This window comes from Suricata suricatta, chromosome 10 (assembly GCF_006229205.1).
Source record: "Suricata suricatta isolate VVHF042 chromosome 10, meerkat_22Aug2017_6uvM2_HiC, whole genome shotgun sequence".
In the NCBI taxonomy this organism is placed as follows: Eukaryota; Metazoa; Chordata; class Mammalia; order Carnivora; family Herpestidae; genus Suricata; species Suricata suricatta.
In genome coordinates, this window is record NC_043709.1 from 125867414 (window position 1) to 125885612 (window position 18199).

At 44.0% G+C, this 18199-nt stretch overlaps 1 protein-coding gene across 1 annotated transcript in view; it reads left to right on the plus strand.

The window, feature by feature from the left end:
* The window catches only part of PHYH (phytanoyl-CoA 2-hydroxylase), an 18183-nt gene extending 687 nt beyond the window's left edge, over window positions 1-17496 (plus strand). The window contains exons 2-9 of the mRNA XM_029955350.1: window positions 948-1006; window positions 3371-3481; window positions 4092-4260; window positions 8079-8160; window positions 9706-9887; window positions 12864-13013; window positions 15393-15527; window positions 17189-17496. Coding sequence (XP_029811210.1) covers window positions 948-1006; window positions 3371-3481; window positions 4092-4260; window positions 8079-8160; window positions 9706-9887; window positions 12864-13013; window positions 15393-15527; window positions 17189-17242 — 942 coding nt within the window. The 3' untranslated portion in view covers window positions 17243-17496. The remainder of the gene's footprint in view (window positions 1-947; window positions 1007-3370; window positions 3482-4091; window positions 4261-8078; window positions 8161-9705; window positions 9888-12863; window positions 13014-15392; window positions 15528-17188) is intronic.
* The last annotated feature ends 703 nt before the right edge of the window (window positions 17497-18199 follow it).

The window sequence follows — 18199 nt, forward strand, 5'->3', positions numbered from 1 at the left end:
TTTTCGAGGTACATGATTAGGCTTTTCCGCTGTGGGCAGGATCCTGAAACTGTTCATAAACACGACCATACCAGTTGTTTCGTTTACCTTCACCAGTGCTCTCCCCGCCGAGTGCCACGCAGCCGATGGTCCATAAACGTAAAATCCCGTCGGTACACCGATAAATGTGATTATCTCATTTTACAGATGAGAAAACAAAGCGCCAGGCTAGGAGAGATTAAAACCGTTGACCAGGGTCATTTAACTGGAGCGGTGGTTGTCAAAGTGTGCTCCCTGGGCGCACCAACACGAGCGTCACCGGAAACTTGTTAGTTGTGCAGATTCTCAGGCGCCTCTACGGCTCATGGGCTCCAAATCCCAGCCATCTTTTCTCACCTGTTGTTTCCGATACATGCGGGAGGGTGACAGCCGCCAACATCCTGGGACCAGGGATAACTGGAACCAGAATTCAGGTTTCCCGGCACCGTCTGTTACTACTTTTGTAATCTGATAGTCTGATCCTGCTGGTTCTTGCTCTGATGGTGTTGGGGTTAGAACTTGTTTTTTTTTTCCTCATCTGTAATTCCTCGAACAGCACTATCCAATACAACTTTCTGTAACAGTGGATAGATGTTCATCTATCTCAGCCCTGTCCAGTACAGTTAGTAGCAGCTAGACACACTTGAAACACGGCTAGTGCAGGTTTCATTTTATTCTCTTCCATTTAAATAGACATGGGGGCGCCTGGGTGGCTCAGTCGATTAAGTGCTGGACTCTTGATTTTAGCTCAGGTCATGATCTCATGGTTTGTGAGTTCGAGCCCTGCATTAGGCTCTGAGCTGGCAGTGCAGAGCCTGCTTGGGATTCTTTTTCTCTTTCTCTCTCTCTGCTCCTTCCCTGTTCTCTCTCTCTCAAAAATAAATAAATGGTAAAAAATTTAATTTTATTTGCCTTAATTCACATCCTAGATAGCTCACCCCACCTCAGGAGCTGTTTCTCCTACCACTTCCCATCCTCCACAATTCCAGTAAGTAGAGCTAATTTTCATTTGCAACCATAAAATGTATATAAAGCTTTTTCTAGTGGTATCCAAGATATAAAATACAACATATCATATTGCCTGGTGAAAATTCATTATACAAATCCTCTGTGGCCAGGACCTGATCTCATTAGAACTGTGGAAAATTGTGAAGACCTTGACTTTAATTTTTATATGTACTTTGAGATTTGGAAAAGAGAAAAAAAAATATCAGAAGTGTGTAATCTGATTTTTCCCCCCTTCAAATTCAGGCCTGGTATACCTCATTTAAGGTAGCCTGTAGTCTGGTCATATTGCTGTATTAGCTAGTATATTTGGTTTATCTTTTATTTTTATTTTTGAGAGACAGCACAAGCAGGGGAGGGTCAGAGAGAAAGGGAGACACAGAATCTGAAGCAGGCTCCAGGCTTTGAACTAGCAGTCAGCACAGAGCCCTACATGGGGCTCGAACCCACAAACCACGAGATCATGACCTGAGCTGAAGCTGGACACTTAACCGACTGAGCCACCCAGGTGCCCCTCTTTGGTTTATCTTAAATTACCTTTGTAGGGGAAGACACTGATCTCCATAGAAGATTCTCATAGAGCTACAATTCCGATCTAGAAGATTGGACGGGGTGATTTGGATTTGTACATATGCAGTACACTTATTTGGATTTTGTCACTTTGATTTCCTCTGAGAATGTATGAGCTAGACAATCTAAAATATAAAATCTGTTGAATTCGTTTCCCACCTGAAAAACCATACACATTCATTACAGAATAAATTTTAAAGTCAGAGGGGCGCCTGGGTGGCTCCATTGGTTAAGCGTCCGGCTTCGGCTCAGGTCGAGATCTCACGGTCCGTGGGTTCGAGCCCCGCGTTGGGCTCTGTGCTGACAGCTCAGAGCCTGGAGCCTGCTTCCGATTCTGTGTCTCCCTCTCTCTGTGACCCTTCCCTGCTCACGCTGTCTCTCTCTGTCTCTCAAAAATAAATGAAAAACATTAAAAAAAATTTTTATAAGTCAGAGAAACAAAAGGTATTTTAAAAAATCATCCACAATTCCATTACATAGAGGCAATCACTTTTTTGTATTTCTTTACATTATTTTATAAGTAGTAAAAAATTTGGTTTTACACAAGTCTACCATATTTTATTATAATAAGCATTCCTATTATATGCACTTCATTAAAAGATTTTTTTTAATGTTTATTTATATTTGAGAGAGAGAGAGAGAGAGAGAGACAGTGTGTGAGCAGGAGAGGGGCAGAGTGAGAGAGAAAGAGACAGAATCTGACACAGGCTCAGAGCCTGACATGGGGCTCGAACTCATGAACCATGACCTGAGCTGAAGTTGGATGTTCTACTGATTGAGCCACCCGGGTGCGCCCCCTTCATTTTTAATGCTTGTCTCATTGAGTGGATGCGGGGGACCAGCCCACGCACCCCAGTCGATAGGTCCCGAGTAGGGGGTTGGTGTCAGCACAATATCTCTAGGAAAGAAGACAGACAAGACAGACAACATGGATGGTGGTAAAGCCACGTTTTACTTAGATAGCCAGGGTCTTATATACCATGGGTGATTACATCATTTCTTTAATGGTTACATAGTTCAAGATTTTTGAAGTAAAGACACGCTCCAAAAAGGTCATTTTTATCAGGACAGTAGTAAATAAAAGGAACAATCAAGTCATTACAAGGGAGGGATTCCCTAATAATAGTCTGGCTCCAAGAGGAAGATGAGCCTGAAGAATTCTATGAGGAGATTTACATTTCTTAAGGCCCTTCATCAGTTATTCAAGGGTAAGATGCTCATCCATTAACAAGCAAATCTTCGGCCGACAAAGTAAGGGAAGGCTGGAGTTACTGATTGACCCAAGTTGATTCAAAGCCTAAAAGTATATGTCTCTTTGCAAAGCAACAAAATCATAGACAGGATGAACAGAAGCCACATGTGTGCTATGCGGGAGGTTTTTTGGCCTACTGGGCCCCAACCAGTGGATATAATTAATTAATTATCCTTCTATTTTTTGTTGACAGTAGTTCATGCTTTGGATTTAAACCTTTTTAAAAAATACTCAGATTAGGGGCACCTGGCTGGCTCAGTTGGAAAAGCATATGACTCTTGATCTCAGGGTCATGAGTTTGAGCCCCACATTAGGAATAGAGATTACTAAAAAAATAAATAAATAAACTTAACCCCCCCCCCCAAAGATGTGTTTTTTTAAAAAAATGTTTAGATTATTTTCTTAGAGTAAATAAAAAATAGAAATGCCAGTTGGAAAAGTATGAACATCTCTCAAGTTCTTGACACATATTGTTGGGTTGGGATTTTAAGTTGGACTTATTCAAGATTTTTTTTTCTCCTTTAGGTATACTCTGGATAATGATGTTCTAAGCCTAGAACAGAGAAAATTTTATGAAGAAAATGGGTTTCTCGTCATTAAAAATTTGGTCTCTGATGCTGATATTACACGCTTTAGGTATAGTAATCTTTGTTCTTGTACAGAAAGATGTTATATGTGTACAAGATTAGCGTGTGCACGTTCAGATATTTTTCAGTGATGGGTTCACTAGGAAGTGGTTAGGAGCATGAACTCTGGAGTCAGACTGGCTGGTTTTAATCTTAGCCCTCTCCTTAATGTCGTGTGTCCTGGGCCAACTTACTTTCCATGCCTCTGTTTTCACATCTGTAAAATGGGTATAATAATAGCATTTCTGCCCTAGTGTTGTGAGGACTGATAAGGTAAAATACACTGAGTACTACAAAAGGGGCCGGCCCATGGGAAGTGTGAGAGAAGTGTTTGCTGTCATTACCCAGATGCCACAAAATCACAGATTTCCCCCCACTGTTCTGTTAGGCTAAGGAATATTTGAGTAATCGCACTGGATTCTGGCCTCACAGTGAGGAGGCCAAGGCTTCTGAATCGGCCATTTTCTCCCGGCTGTCCTCAGAGCTATTCACCCTGGGCTGGAGGCCAACCTGGCACACAGAAGCCACGCCCTCGGTCTTCCAGAAGCTTCTCACAGAATGGGCGAGGCAGGTGCTCAGAGCCTGCAGTGGTGATGTCTTCTGCCGAATTAATTTTCTAGGAACCAGTTTGAAAGGATCTGCAAAGAAAACGTGAAACCCCAGTGGATGACAATAATGAGAGATGTAGCCCTTGAAAAATCAAAGTTTATTCCAAGTGAAGAGTCGGTCACAAAAATCCAGAATTTCCATGGGGATGAAGAGCTTTTCAGATACTGCACGCTCCCTGAGGTACAAGACCTTCCTGCATTTTCTTCTTCTTTCAGTTAATAACCCACCTGCATGCTTGCCTCTGGAATTGCTGCTTTTGAATTTTTTTATATTTATATTTTCATTATTTATTTATTTCTTTTGAGAGAGAGAGAGAGAGCGAGCAAGAAGGAGACAGAATCGGAAGCAGGCTCTGAGCTGTCAGCACAGAGCCTGGCGCAGGGCTCGAACCCACGAGCCCTGAGATCATGACCTGAGCGGAAGTTGGACGTTTAACCCACTCAGCCACCCAAGCGCCCCTGGAATGGCCGCTTTTACTTTCTCTGACCCCTTCCTTTGCGGCTGCCGAGGGGTGCTTCTCCACCGGAGGCGGACACTCGTAGGACCTGCAGCCAGAGTGGGGGGTGTGCCCCTGGCTTCTGATGGGGAGAGGCGGGGATCCTATAAACTAGCCTCCTCCCCGCCAAGATCATGATTTACCCAGCCCCAAATGTCAGCAGTGCCCGGATGGAGAAACCCTGCTCTGGAGTCTGGGAATTATCGTTGGTTGAGAAGGGCGGGACCTGTGTTCGAGCGACCCCCTCTCTCACGCTCGACTTGGGCGTATCAACAGGAGGCTATTCACTGTACCTCCGTTTATTTTGTTCGTTTTGTTTGGTGAATCTGGTTTACGTTTATGTTTAGATTTAAATTTTTTTTTTTTTTTTAATTATTACTCGGGGCACCTGGGTGGCTCAGTCAGTTCAGTGTCTGACTTTGGCTCAGGTCATGATCTCATGGTTTGTGAGTTCAAGCCCAGCGTTGGGCTCGCTGCTGTCAGCACAGAGCCGCCCACTTCGGATCTTCTGTCCCCGTCTCTCTGCCCCTCTCCCACTTGCATGCTCTCAAAAATAAATAAACAAACAAACAATTATTCCTCTTTAATTAACATTGATGAAGATAGCACATAGTACACAAGGCATAAAATGAAAAATAAAGGCTTGCACTCCCCAACCCCGTTCACTGCTTTTTGGTGTATTCAGCGGGAACTCTGTCATGGATATGCCAGTGCATTTGCACACCCCTCCTTTCTGTAACGTGAGAATGTTCTGGTTGTCACCGTGCCTTTCTACTTGTAGGAGGTCGTAGTCATGTTTCCACATCACTCATCTATAAATCTAGACCATGCTTTTATTTCTTTCTTTGTTTATTTATTTTTAAGGTTGTATTTATTTAAGTAATCTCTACCCCCAACGTGGGGCTAAAGCTCGCCACCCCAAGAGGTATACTGGCCAAACCAGGCAGGTTCCGCATTCTATATCATACTTAAAAAATTTTTTTATGTCTTCATTTTATTTTTGAGAGAGACAGAGAGTGAGCTCGAACCCACGGACCGTGAGATCATAACCTGAGCCAAAGTCAGACGCTCAACTGATTGAGCCACCCAGGCGCCCCTATATCATCTTTTTAAACTACTGCTTAGGGGCACCTGAGTGGCTTAGTCAGTTGGGCGCCCGACTTCGGCTCAGGTCATGATCTCACGGTTCCTCGGTTCGAGCCCTGCATCGGGCTCTGTGTTGACAGCTCAGAGCTTGGAGCCTGTCTTCAAATTCTGTGTCTACCTTTCTCTCTGACCCTCTGCTGCTCACGCTGTCTCTTTCTCTCTCTCTCTCAAGAATAAATAAAAACATTAAAAAAAATTTTTTAATATAAATATAAATAAAAAAATAACAAATAAACTACCGCCTCGCATCTCATTGCATAAAGGCACCATCGTTTATGAATCATTTATTTAGAATGGTTCTAAAGGACAATTTGCATATAATACTTGTTAGAAATGATAACCCCAGGGGCACCTGGGTGGCTCAGTCGGTTAAGCCTCCGGCTTCGGCTCAGGTCAGATCTCATGTTCGTGAGTTCGAGCCCCGCATCAGGCTCTGTGCTGACAGCTAGCTCAGAGCCTGGAGCCTGCTTCCAGTTCTGTGTCTCCTTTTCTCTCTGCCCCTCCCCCTCTCATGCTTTGTCTCTCTCTGTATCCAAAATAAATAAAACATTAAAAAAAGAATTAAAAAAAAAAAAGAAATGATAACCCCAAAGGCTGTTAGAAAATTTGCCTCATGGGGGGTCCTGGCTAACTCAGTTGGTAAAGCATGCACCTCTTGATCACAGGGGTTGTGGTTCAAAATCCCAGGTTGGGTGTGGAGGTTACTTAAAAAAAAATCTTTGGGGCGCCTGGGTGGCTTGGTTGGTTAAGCATCTGACTCTTGATTTCAGCTCAGGTCCTGATTTCACAGCTCACGAGTTTGAGCCCCGCATCAGGTTCTGTGCCGACAGCTCAGAGCCTGGAGCCTGCTTTGGATCCTGTGTCTCCCTCTTTCTCTGCCCCTTCCCCACTCATCCTTTGCTTTTCTCTCCTTCAAAAATAAATATTAAAAAAAATTTTAAGGGGATACCAAAGAGTGACACGCTTTATAAAAAAAGCAAATATGATGCTGACTCCTAGCAGTTGAGCGTCCCATGCTCAGACCGCCAGTACCCCTTATACAGGAGATCAAATAGTGAGAAAGCACCAGAGAATGCTTTGTTTTTTATGTCCGGCGAACTGGAGGTTGAGGACCATCTTTCTCATTTTACTGGCGCTGCCACCTTGGCCAGTTTCTTAGCCCCAGGCATATGCATGTGGGGCGTTCACTTTAAAGGATGATTCCTTCTTGGGGGCATTATTTTTCGGGATTTTTGTGAGGTCTAAGAGGGGGATGCTGAAGTCCCCGGCAGGTCGGAGGCACACAGGGCTCCTTGTGTGTTTGCCCCTCCCCCCGTGGGTTAGATGCGGGAAGTGGTGACCCAGCTGTGGGAGCCGGCTGTGTCATGTGTCTCGTGACCTGCATCGCAGGCACACATGCCCGTGTCATTATTTGTTCACCTCCTCCCACCAGAATAGACAAGGAGGAGGGCAGGGACCTGCTCATCTGGTTCCCCGCTGTGCCCCCATCTCCTGTCACTCTGGTTCCTCGCCCTTAGTAAGGAGCTGGAGAATAGGAGGTGCTCTGATCGCGACGTGTCCCCCAGTTCCTGTCCTTGCCTGCCTTCCTCTGGGCTGTGCCTGCTTGCTGCTGCACAGGTGTTGGGACCTCTCGTGGTCCCTTCTTTTTTTTTAAGTAGTCTCTCAGCCCAACGTAGGGCTTGAACTCATGACCCCAAGATCAAAGTTGCATACCCCACCTGAGCCAGCCAGGCGCCCCTCATGGTCCCTTCCTGTGAATAGTCTCCGTGAGGAGAAGAGGAAGGTGCATTGTCACCGGGCGACTTCAGACACTTTAGATGAAAGACAAGGACTTCTGTCCTTCTTCCCAGCTGACATTTCAGAGAAACTCCTATCTTTCTTTTTTCTTTCCTTATTAATGTTTTTTTAATGTCTTTATTTCATTTTGAGAGACATAGCGGAGAGCGAGTGGGGGAGGGGCAGAGAGAGAGGGAGACACAGAATCTGAGCAGGCTCCACGCTCTGAGCTGATACCACAGAGCCTGATGTGGGGCTCGAACCCACAGACTGTGAGATCATGACCTGAGCCGAAGTCAGATGCTTAACCGACTGAGCCACCCAAGTGCCCCAAAACTCCTATCTTTCTTGAAGAAAAAATGGTTAAGTTTCCGACTGGCTCAGAAAAGCCGGTTTAATCCAGAGGGCTGCAGATTTCCGGTTGTTGACCTTTGCATGTTTTGTTTGCACAGTGTTGTGAAATCCCAGTTGGTTTTTTTTGAACTATTGGCATCTCGGTTGTTCTCTGGATCATTGGACTTTGTGCCGCTCACCTGTGCATTTGATTTCTCATGAAACTTTGCTCCCCCTTTTCTCTTAGATTTTGAAGTATGTGGAGTGCTTCACTGGACCCAATATTATGGCCGTGCATACAATGCTGATAAACAAACCTCCAGATTCTGGTAAAAGGCTCTTACGTGTTGAGAAGAATGAAAGAAGTTTCAAGCATCCTGACTGTAACTGTGCATATAACTGCTAACCCTTGATAAATGAATATATATATACTTTCCTTTAAGCCTTAAGATAGCTTACGTGGGGGGGGGGCGTCGGTTATGCGTCTGATCTTGGCCTAGGTCGTGATCTCATGGTTCGTCAGTTTGAGCCCCACAACAGGCTCTCTGCTGTCAGCACATCGCCTGCTTTGGATCTTCTGTCTCCTTCTCTCTCTGCCCCTCCCCCTCCTTCTCTCTCTTTCTCTCAAAAATGAATAAACAAAAAAAAAATTTTTTTTAATTTTAGAAAGAGAGAGAGCAAGTGAGGGAGAGGGGCAGAGTGGGAGAGAAAGAGAATCTCAAGCAGATTCTGTGCCTGTTTGACCCTGGGATCCTATGACCCTGGGATCCGGATCTGAGCCAAGAGCAAGAGTCAGATGCTCAACCGCCTGAGCCACCCAGGCATCCCTAAAATGTAGCTTCTTTTTTTTTTTTTAATTTTTTAACATTTATTTATTTTTGAGAGACAGAGAGAGACAGATCATGAGCAGGGGAGGGCAGAGAGAGAGGGAGACACAATCTGAAGCAGGCTCCAGGCTCTGAGCTGTCAGCACAGAGCCCGATGCGGGGCTCGAACCCACAAACTGTGAATTCATGACCTGAGCCAGAGTCGGACATTCAACTGCCTGAGCCACCCAGGCATCCCTAAAATGTAGCTTCTGAGATCTCACTCCCAGAGAACCTGATTTGGAAGCAAGAACCCAGGAATCTGCATTTTTGCCGCCATCCCCAGAGTCCAGTGCAGATGTTCTTTGGCCGTGCTGAGAAATTCTGCTTCACCAGCGGTAGTCAGCTGGCCCTTCAAGATTCATTATCCTTTTCTACTTTCTGAAGACAAAGAGGCCAGAAGAGGTTTATGTGACAGGCCCATAGCTTAACGTCACCGAAGCTGTCCCACCCTGAAGTCTTGCTTAGAAAGGTCAGGGGTCGGGGGAGAACACCAGGTTCAAATTGCGAAACAGGAAAAAATGTTAATGTGGTTCCGTGCGCTCTGGTTCCACACAGCGACTATACACCAACTGATTCTCGTTCAGTGAGGAGCTTCTCGGAGGCCTTTTATTTAGTTGATTGATATTTTTTACATTAGCCACTTTGAAGGCTAACAGGAAACTTCAGATTTGGTCACTGTGTTCAATTAATCAAACTTTTTTTTTGTTTGGTTAGGCTCTGTGGCCAAACCAAAGTTACAAAGGAACAAAGCACAGTAGAGATTGTGACATATGTAGGGATTGCTAGAAAATGGCGTAAGTACGCACTCAGTTACTAGAAGCCCAGAAAAAAGTACAGGATCTGGAGTCACCCTGTTGATTTGATATTTCACTTTGGGGCTTATTTCTTGAGGCTGATTTTCTACCGTGTTGTTTCACTTGTTTGGTTTTCGCAGGGATAGGTCATTGTTCAGGCAAAGAAGAATTCTGAGATGCAAGAATCTTTTAACAGCAGGTTCTGTTTCAGGCAAAAAGACAACCCGTCACCCTTTGCACCAAGATCTACACTATTTCCCCTTCAGACCTGGTAATAAGATTGTTGCTGCATGGACGGCCATGGAGAAGGTGACCCGGGACAATGGCTGCCTGTCTGTGCTCCCAGGCACACACAAAGGCAACCTGAAGCCACACGATTATCCCCAGTGGGAGGTATGTCTGCCTAAAGAATACATCTGATTGGAAAATTTATTGTTTTGATTTCACGCCGGTATACATAAAGAGCTTTAACAATGAGATGGCATGTCCTTTCTTAGCAAAACGTTGTCCAAAGATTTGGAGTTAGGATCAGGGAAAACTGGAGGGTGTCAGAGGAATAATCATTTTTCTTTCAACAAGGGTTGGAAATCTGACCAGCGTGGAGAACTCTGGTAGGTGCTGTATAGGATCTGAGATTATGAAGCCTAATTGCAGAGGTGACACATATAAACACTTTGCAACACCAGATGCTTGTGTCTAGTGCCATGTAAGTCTCACACGCTGATTGATGGCTCTTAGGATAAAGAAGGAGGGATTATCTCTTTCCCGCTAGAGAGACCAGTGAAGGCTCTGGGGAAGGCTGACTAGTATTCCATTGCATGGCCGTTCCATGGTTTAATTGACTCAGCTATTGTTGGTTGAGGACTGTTAAATGTTTTTGAACCCATGAATGGTGAAATCAAGTCAAATGGTGAAATCAAATTCAAGAATCATAATCATCAGGCCCCTGGATGGCTTAAATTTTTTTTTGATGAAGCAGCCGAAAGAGAAATTAAGAAACTGAATAGAGTATAAGTCAAATTAGTAATCAAAAATCTCTTTTTTTATTATTTTAATGTTTTTATCTATATTTGATACAGAGAGAGACAGAGCATGAGAGGGGGAGGGGCAGAGAGAGAAGGAGACACAGAACCGGAAGCAGGCCCAGGCTCCAGGCTCTGAGCTGGCTGTCAGCACAGAGCCTGACGCGGGGCTTGAACCCACGAACGTGAGATCTGATCTGAGCCGAAGTCAGAGGCTTAACCGACTGAGCCACCCAGGCACCCCCCCTGGATGGCTTAAACATCTGACTCTCGATCTCAGCTAGGGTCTTGATCTTGAGGTCATGAGTTAAAGCCCCATGTTGGGCTCCGTGCTAGACATGAAGCCTGGTTTTAAAAAAATCCTAATTTTGAGGTCTAGAGCAAGATATACTGGAGGTGAGGAGTCCAAAGGCAGAGGAACCAGAGAAAAGACTACTAGTGTTGTAGGTATCAGACACTAAGGCCTTGAACTCTCATAGTGATGGTCAGGATGAGAAGAGAGAGAAGGCAGCAAGAATGAATGTGGTTCTGTAGGAAGTCAAGAATACGGCTGTGAGGATTTCTGTCTCAATTAGAATTCTTGCACTGAGTCTTAGTGCCAAGTGAGAACATTTGAGTCTGGGGGCGCCTGGGTGGCTCAGTCGGTTAAGCGTCCAACTTCGGCTCAGGTCACGATCTTGTGATTTGTGAGTTCGAGCCCCGCATCAGGTTCTGTGCGACAGCTCAGAGCTGGAGCCTGCTTCAGATTCTGTGTCTCCCTCTCTCTCTGCCCCTCCCCTGCTCATCCTCTCTCTCTCTCTCTCTCTCAAATAAATAAAAAGCATTAAAAAGATTAAAAAAGAAAGAAAGAAAACATTTGAGTCTGGATCCTGATATAAAATCTGAAATTGTGGGGTGCCTGGGTGGCTTAGTTGGTTAAGCGGCCGGCTTTGGCTCAGGTCATGATCTCACGGTTCATGGGTTCGAGCCCCGCGTCGGGCTCTGTGCTGACAGCTAGCTCAGAGCCTGGAGCCTGATTCAGATTCTGTATCTCCTTCTGTCTCTGACCCTCCCCTGCTCATGCTGTCTCTCTCTGTCTCTCAAAAAAATAAAAACAAACAAACAAACAAATCTGAAATTGTGAGATTTATCAATTGAGTTGAGGTTTAGGGAAAGTTTGGTGCAGGCAACAGAAGTGGGCTGCGGCTGGCCTACGCCAGAGGAACTGTTTGGGAGGGTCGAAGGCACTGGTGAGTCCGTGGAAAGGCTGGTTGGCTCTGGTGAAAGTGAGAGTCTTTCTTGAGACTCACTAAGAGTCTCAGGGGAACAGTGAGGGTGGGGCACTTGGTGTAGGCAGTTGAATCCTGACTGTCTCTGGTCCCTTCAGTTCTCTGCTCAGATTCAAAGTGACTTAGCTTAGCTCACACATCCACGCTGGCCAGGAGAGAGGTCCCAACACAGCCCAGCAGGAGAGCTGTCCTTTCCCCAAAGAATGTGGGATAGTCTCAGGAAGGGGGATGGGATGCTGTCCTCCCCCATAACCATTAATCCAAGCAATAACCAACTTTGGAAATAGTTATTTTTAAAAACCCAGTGTTCTAATATACAATTCTTTCTTTCTTTCCTCTGGATATGACCTGAGTGCTTTGTGAGTTGGGACAAATTGAACATTTTCTCTCCCCTGGTTTGGGAGAACACTTAGTTTCTCAGAGGTACTCCTGAGTTGTAGAAGAATGATTTACGCAAAGTTCCAAGTTAGGAACTTTCCATGTTGGGAAAGTGATTACAGATTCAGGCTGGAATAGTAATCTCCTGTGTTAATGCCACAAAATGCGAAGTTGATCTAGATCTTCATTTATAATTTAGTAATGAAGGGTAAGTGGAAATTTCAGATTCTTTATTTGGCCCCCCAAATCTATGATTTTAATTTCAAAATGTGACTTTTAGGGACACCTGGGTGGCTCAGTCGGTTGAGCATCTGGCTTCAGCTCAGGTCATGATCTTGTGGTTCGTGGATTCGAGCCCCGAAGTTGGGCTCTGTGCGGACAGCTAGCTCAGAGCCTGGAGGCTGCTTCAGATTCTGTCTCCCTCTCTCTCTGACCCTCTCCTGCTCACGCTCTCTCTCTCTCTCTCTCTCTCTCTCTCTCTCTCAAAAATAAATAAAAACATTTAAAAAAATGTCAAAATGTGACTTTTAAAACCAGACATCTGAGAAGCTCTTGTATATTTACCATTTCTTTTAATAATCTATTTACCTCTTTCTTTTGGAAGAAGTTAGGAAACCTTTGTTTTTCCTGAGGAGTCATTGATAGAGTTTTTAATTATTGGGTTCTACAAATACTGACTTGGGTTTTCTTCTGCATTCTAGGGGGGAGTTAACATAATGTACTATGGGATCCAAGACTATGATGAAAACAGTCCCCGAGTTCACCTTGAGATGGAGAAGGGAGACACTGTTTTCTTTCATCCTTTGCTCATACATGGATCTGGTTTGAACAAAACTAAAGGGTACCGGAAGGTATGTAGTAACATCCCTGTACTTTCCAAAGATGAATAGATTAGAAACAAAAATGTCAAGATAGGTTAAAATTTTTGAGATTTGTGACCTTTAACTAAACTGGCCTTTAGTCTGCTTTATTTACCATGAAACCTATTTGCTACCTCATGCCTTTTTGCTCATATCAGTAAGACGCCAAATGACTTTAGGACTCCAATCCCCCTGAGAATTACAAACATTCATAGAATCGCTTCAGGGAAAGAGCTTACTTAGTAGCCCACAGCCTGTGCTTTTGGAGGCAAAAATAATGGCTTACATACTAAAATAATAAAATTTGGACTATATATAGTTCATAGGAACCACATAAAAGGAAAGGTTGTAATAGCATTGTTATTGGGAAAAATGTTATTGACTCTAAACAAGACTTCGGAGCTGCTTCCCAGAAGCCGGACTCAGCAGGTAGCCAGATTTTTCATCCCGTAGCTCCCAGAGTATTTTCAACCTAACGGTTCCATTGCTCACATCAAAAGTTGACCGACATCTCTCCTATTCCCAGACTTCTTGCTTCTTGAACAGTCAGCAAATCTGACGGTACTGTGGATCCACATTTCCCCCATGATAACGTGGGCCTAATACTAAATACTGGGGGCTTCTTTGGGGCTGAGTGAGGTCTTCCAGTTTGTCACACCAACCCATGTTATCTCCCTGAGGTCATTGGTCACCTTCTATTCATTCATATTCCTACCAGGGCCACGATGAGGATGTGAGGCAAGAAGGCACTCTCCTCTGGAGCGGAATTTAAGTATGAGGGGAAGGTGCTAAAAACAAAACAAAACAAAAAAAACCTTCAACAGTCAAGTTAAATGATATTTAATATAGTATTTAAAAAATCAAAATTAATGCAAAAATATCCATGGTGAAGACAATGCCAAAGTTTTATTTTATTTTATTTTTTTTATGTTTATTTACTTTGTGAGAGAGAGAGAGAGAAAGAGAGAGAGAGAGAGGCAGGCAGAGTGTGAGTGGGGAGGGGCAGAGAGAGAAGGAGACCCAGAATCCGAAGCAGGCTCCAGGCTCTGAGCTGTCAGCACAGAGCCCGATGCAGGGCTTGAACCCACTGACTGTGAGATCATGATCTGAGCTAACGTTGGACATTCAACTGACTGAGCCACCCAGGTGCCCTGCCAAAATTTTAAATGAAGACTAAGATCAGGGGCACCTGGCTGGCTCAGTCAACGGAGCATGTAACTGTTGTTTTCAGAGTTGTGAGTTTGAGCCTCATGTTGGGTGTAGAAAATAGAAATTACTTAAAAAACGAAATCTTTTTAATTTTATTTATTTATTTATTTTTTATTAAACAATTTTTTAATGTTTGTTTTTGAGAGAGAGACACACACAGAGTGCAGGCAGGGAAGGGGCAGAGAGAGAAGGAGACACAGAATCTGAAGCAGGCTCCTTGCTGTCAGCGCAGAGCCTGGCATGGGGCTTGATCCCATGAACCCTGAGATCATGACCTGAGCCGAGACCAAGAGTTGCACGCTTAACCGACTGAGCCACCCAGGCGCCCTGTGAGTTTCAAGTTTAGCTCTTTTTGTAACTTTTTCAAGAACGGGGAGAACAAGGATCCTTAATCTTACCTTCAGAAGGAAACAAGATGCGTATCGTATGTGAATGCTATGGGACTTCACATGTCCTTTTGATTTGAAAGGTGTGGTGTGTATTATTTCCCTTTGCAAGGTATTTTTGTATTTTCTTCTTTCATGACCTGTAGCCATTGAAATAACAACCCATCACAGACTCAGCTGAGTAACTTCTGTGCCCAAGTAACTTTGGAACACATTCCTTTTTTAGGACTTGCAGACATCCACTCTTTAGAAAAATCACATGCTAGTACGTTGAAGTCCCCTTCCTATGTCATTGTGTTCCCTGCCCATTTTGAGAACAAGTATCACAGGTAGCCAAAACCCTCTTGTAGGAGCATCTGGTTGGTTGGTTAAGCCGACTTCAGCTCAGGGCACTGTCTCATGGTTTGTGAGGTCGAGCCCCACCTCGGGCTCTCTGCTGTCAGCATTGAGCCCCCTTAAGATCTGTTCCCCCTCTCCCTGCCCCTCCCCAGCTCATTTTCCCTCTCTCTCTCCCTCTCAAAATAAGAAAGCTTTTAAAAAGTTTTTAAAAATTAATAAATAAAGATAAAACATAAAAACCTCTTGTAATTTTGCAATTAGCCGTCAACTGTACTTGGGGGAAAAAGATACTGAACATTGAGGAGATTAATACAGGATACCATGGAACATCTTTCAATCTAGAAATCAGACTTTCCTTCAGAAGTCTCCCTCTTTGGTTGCCGGTGTTCGTGGAATGTTTTTTCTTCCCCAATATTAATCATCTCGCTTGGCACAGGTAATTTCCTGCCATTTCGCCAGTGCCGACTGCCACTACATTGATGTGAAAGGCACCAATCAGGAAAAGTTTGAGAAGGATCTCACACGCATAATGCATAAAAAATTAGGAATTCCAGAAGATATCAGCCTGAAGGTACGTTTGTATGAGCTGACAACAGGTAAAGACCTTTTCTTTCCCCCTCTCTTCTTCAGATGCTTCATAATTCGCATACCTGATTTCCACTGAAAATAGAGAGCGCCTAGTTTAGAGTACCTTGCTGAGATCCGCTAACAGTGACCGTAGAATTTCAGTTTGTTCTTGCTTCCCCAGCGGCGGGGGGAAGCCGAGCACCGCCTGCTTCTTTGTCTTTGGTAGGCAGGCTGTCCTGTTCCAGGACTGACAGTAGGAAAGGCAAATAAAACAGATGCGGAGGAGAGGAAGTGACGGACAAAGGCTACCTTCTGAATGCACATAAGAAAAAGTGAAAGGTTTGGAGGGAGTATCTACATGTAATGTAAATCCATTAAGATTCCAGAAAGCAATTCTCCAGCAGGTTTCTGTTTGGGTCATTTAGCATCTGGAGTGTCATGAGAGGCACCACTTGGGTGGAACAGACATCAGAAATCACTAATGCTTACCGACAGGGGGTATGAGACCATATTTCATATGCTCCCCGAATGAGTACCCATCACTTATAAATTTTTCATTTTTAACTAGTGGACGTTCAATGCGAGTGGTGATCACTGGACAAATTATAGTGAAGGCAAATAAATAAACATGTTTGAGGGCACCCGGGTGGCTCAGTCGGGTAAGCATTCGACTTCAGCTCAGGTCATGATCTCACGGTTCGTGGGTTCGAGCCCCGAGTTGGACTCTGTGCTGACAGCTCAGAGCCTGGAGCCTGCTTCTGATTCTGTGTGTGTGTGTCTCTCTCTGCTCTTCCCCAGCTTGTGCTCTGTTTCTCTCTTGCTCTGAAAAATAATTAACATAAAAAAAAAACATGTTTGCTTTCTAGACAAAGTATATTTTAGCCTCTGAACCAAGAGTGTAATGGTAACTCTGGGCCTCCAGTCCTGAGAAGAGCCCTGGACGCCAACGCTAAGGGACCAACCATGCCTCTGGGAGTCCACCTTCTGAAACTCCTTCTCAGTTTAAGAATCTTACTTCTCCCTTGGCCCTTGAAAAGGCACTAACTTCCCGTTCGGAGATGATAGAAGGTCTTGTCCTTCTCCCCTTTGCCCAGTACTTAAAAAGCTTTACAAAGGCATCATATTTTGTCCTGTGGGGCTTCTGTGCAACACTCGGAGCTTTATTTTATTTTTTAAATGATAGAAAGTAACAGTTTAAAAATGCTTATTTATTTATTTTTAAAAATTTTAAAGTAATTTTTAATGATTAAAAAAATTTTTTTAATGTTTTTACTTATTTTTGAGAGACAGAGAGAGATAGATCATGAGCAGGAGAGGGTCAGAGAGAGAAGGAGACACAGAATCTGAAGCAGGCTCCAGGCTCTGAGCTGTCAGCACAGAGCCCATCCTGGGGCTCGAACTCATGAACCACCAGATCATGATCTGAGCCGAAGTTGGACGCTCAACCGACTGAGTCACCCAGGCGCCCCCTTCAATGCTATTTTAGAAGTTGGCAAGTAAATTATTTGGAGTCCTAGGATATGGTTTATTTACTAACTAATAAGATTGTTCTCAAGGTTTTTGCTATGTAGCCATTTGTAAATGCTAGAAATCTACTTTGTCTTGTGCTGAACAGACAAGATTCTCAGGGTTCCATCAACTCATTGTGTTTGGCTTTATTTCCAGGATCTGTATAAATTCCACGTACAGCTGGTGAAAGGAGAGAGAACCAACCTTTGAAATAGCCCTTTGCTAGAGCTCTTTGTGAGAAAAGCAAAATTAATCAAGGTGCCTAAGGAAAATGTTTTACTATGAGCTATTGTAATCTTTTCCATTACTTGTTAACAAAATCGCATCAGGTACTTCGAGGCACATGACTGATCCTGCACACAGTGGTGTTGCTTTGATGGATGAATGAACAGTAACAGGGACATACTGCTGTTTTAAGGGGCACTAACTTAGGGTTGCAACTAATAAAGGTGATTGATGCCTAATTTAAATGTGTTAAGTCAGTTTCTTTCGTTCGTTTAGCTCTTTGACCAAGCAGAAAGAAATGCTTTGAAACTCAGGGTATGCTGGTTTTTGCATACCTCTTCGGGAAAACCCAACAGCCACCAAATTTCATGCCATGAGAGACTTAGTGAATCGAGAACAACGTCTAACAGAGACACGTTTAATGAAGGGCATCGTGGAGTAAAAATAAGGGCGGACGCTCGTGCTTGGACACCAGATTCCTTCCGTGACTTCTCCAACCCAACAAGCCGCCTAAAAAGTAACTAGGTTGGGGTTAACTGAGGGACTCAAGTCTGTTGAGCATTGGACTCTCGATGTTGGTCCAGGTCATGAGTTCAAACCCCACATCGGGCTCCTTGCTGATGGTATTAAGCTTGTTTGTGATTCTCTCTCCCTCCATCTCTGCCCCTTCAGCACGCTCTCTCTCCCTCAGAATAAATAAACTTAAAAAAAAAAAAACTAGGCTGGATCTTTCTAAGTCCTTTTCTCTATTCCTGAGGAAGAAAGACAGAGGTAACTTCATCTGCTTTTTTTTTTTTTTTTTGAGTAGGGCAGCTGAAACACACAAATTTAAACACAAATCTTCCTAAACCTAGTTTCACGGTTTTTGTCAGTTTCTTTCTTTTTTTTTTTTTTTTTTGATACAGAGAGAGGCAGAGCATGAGAGGGGGAGGGGCAGAGAGA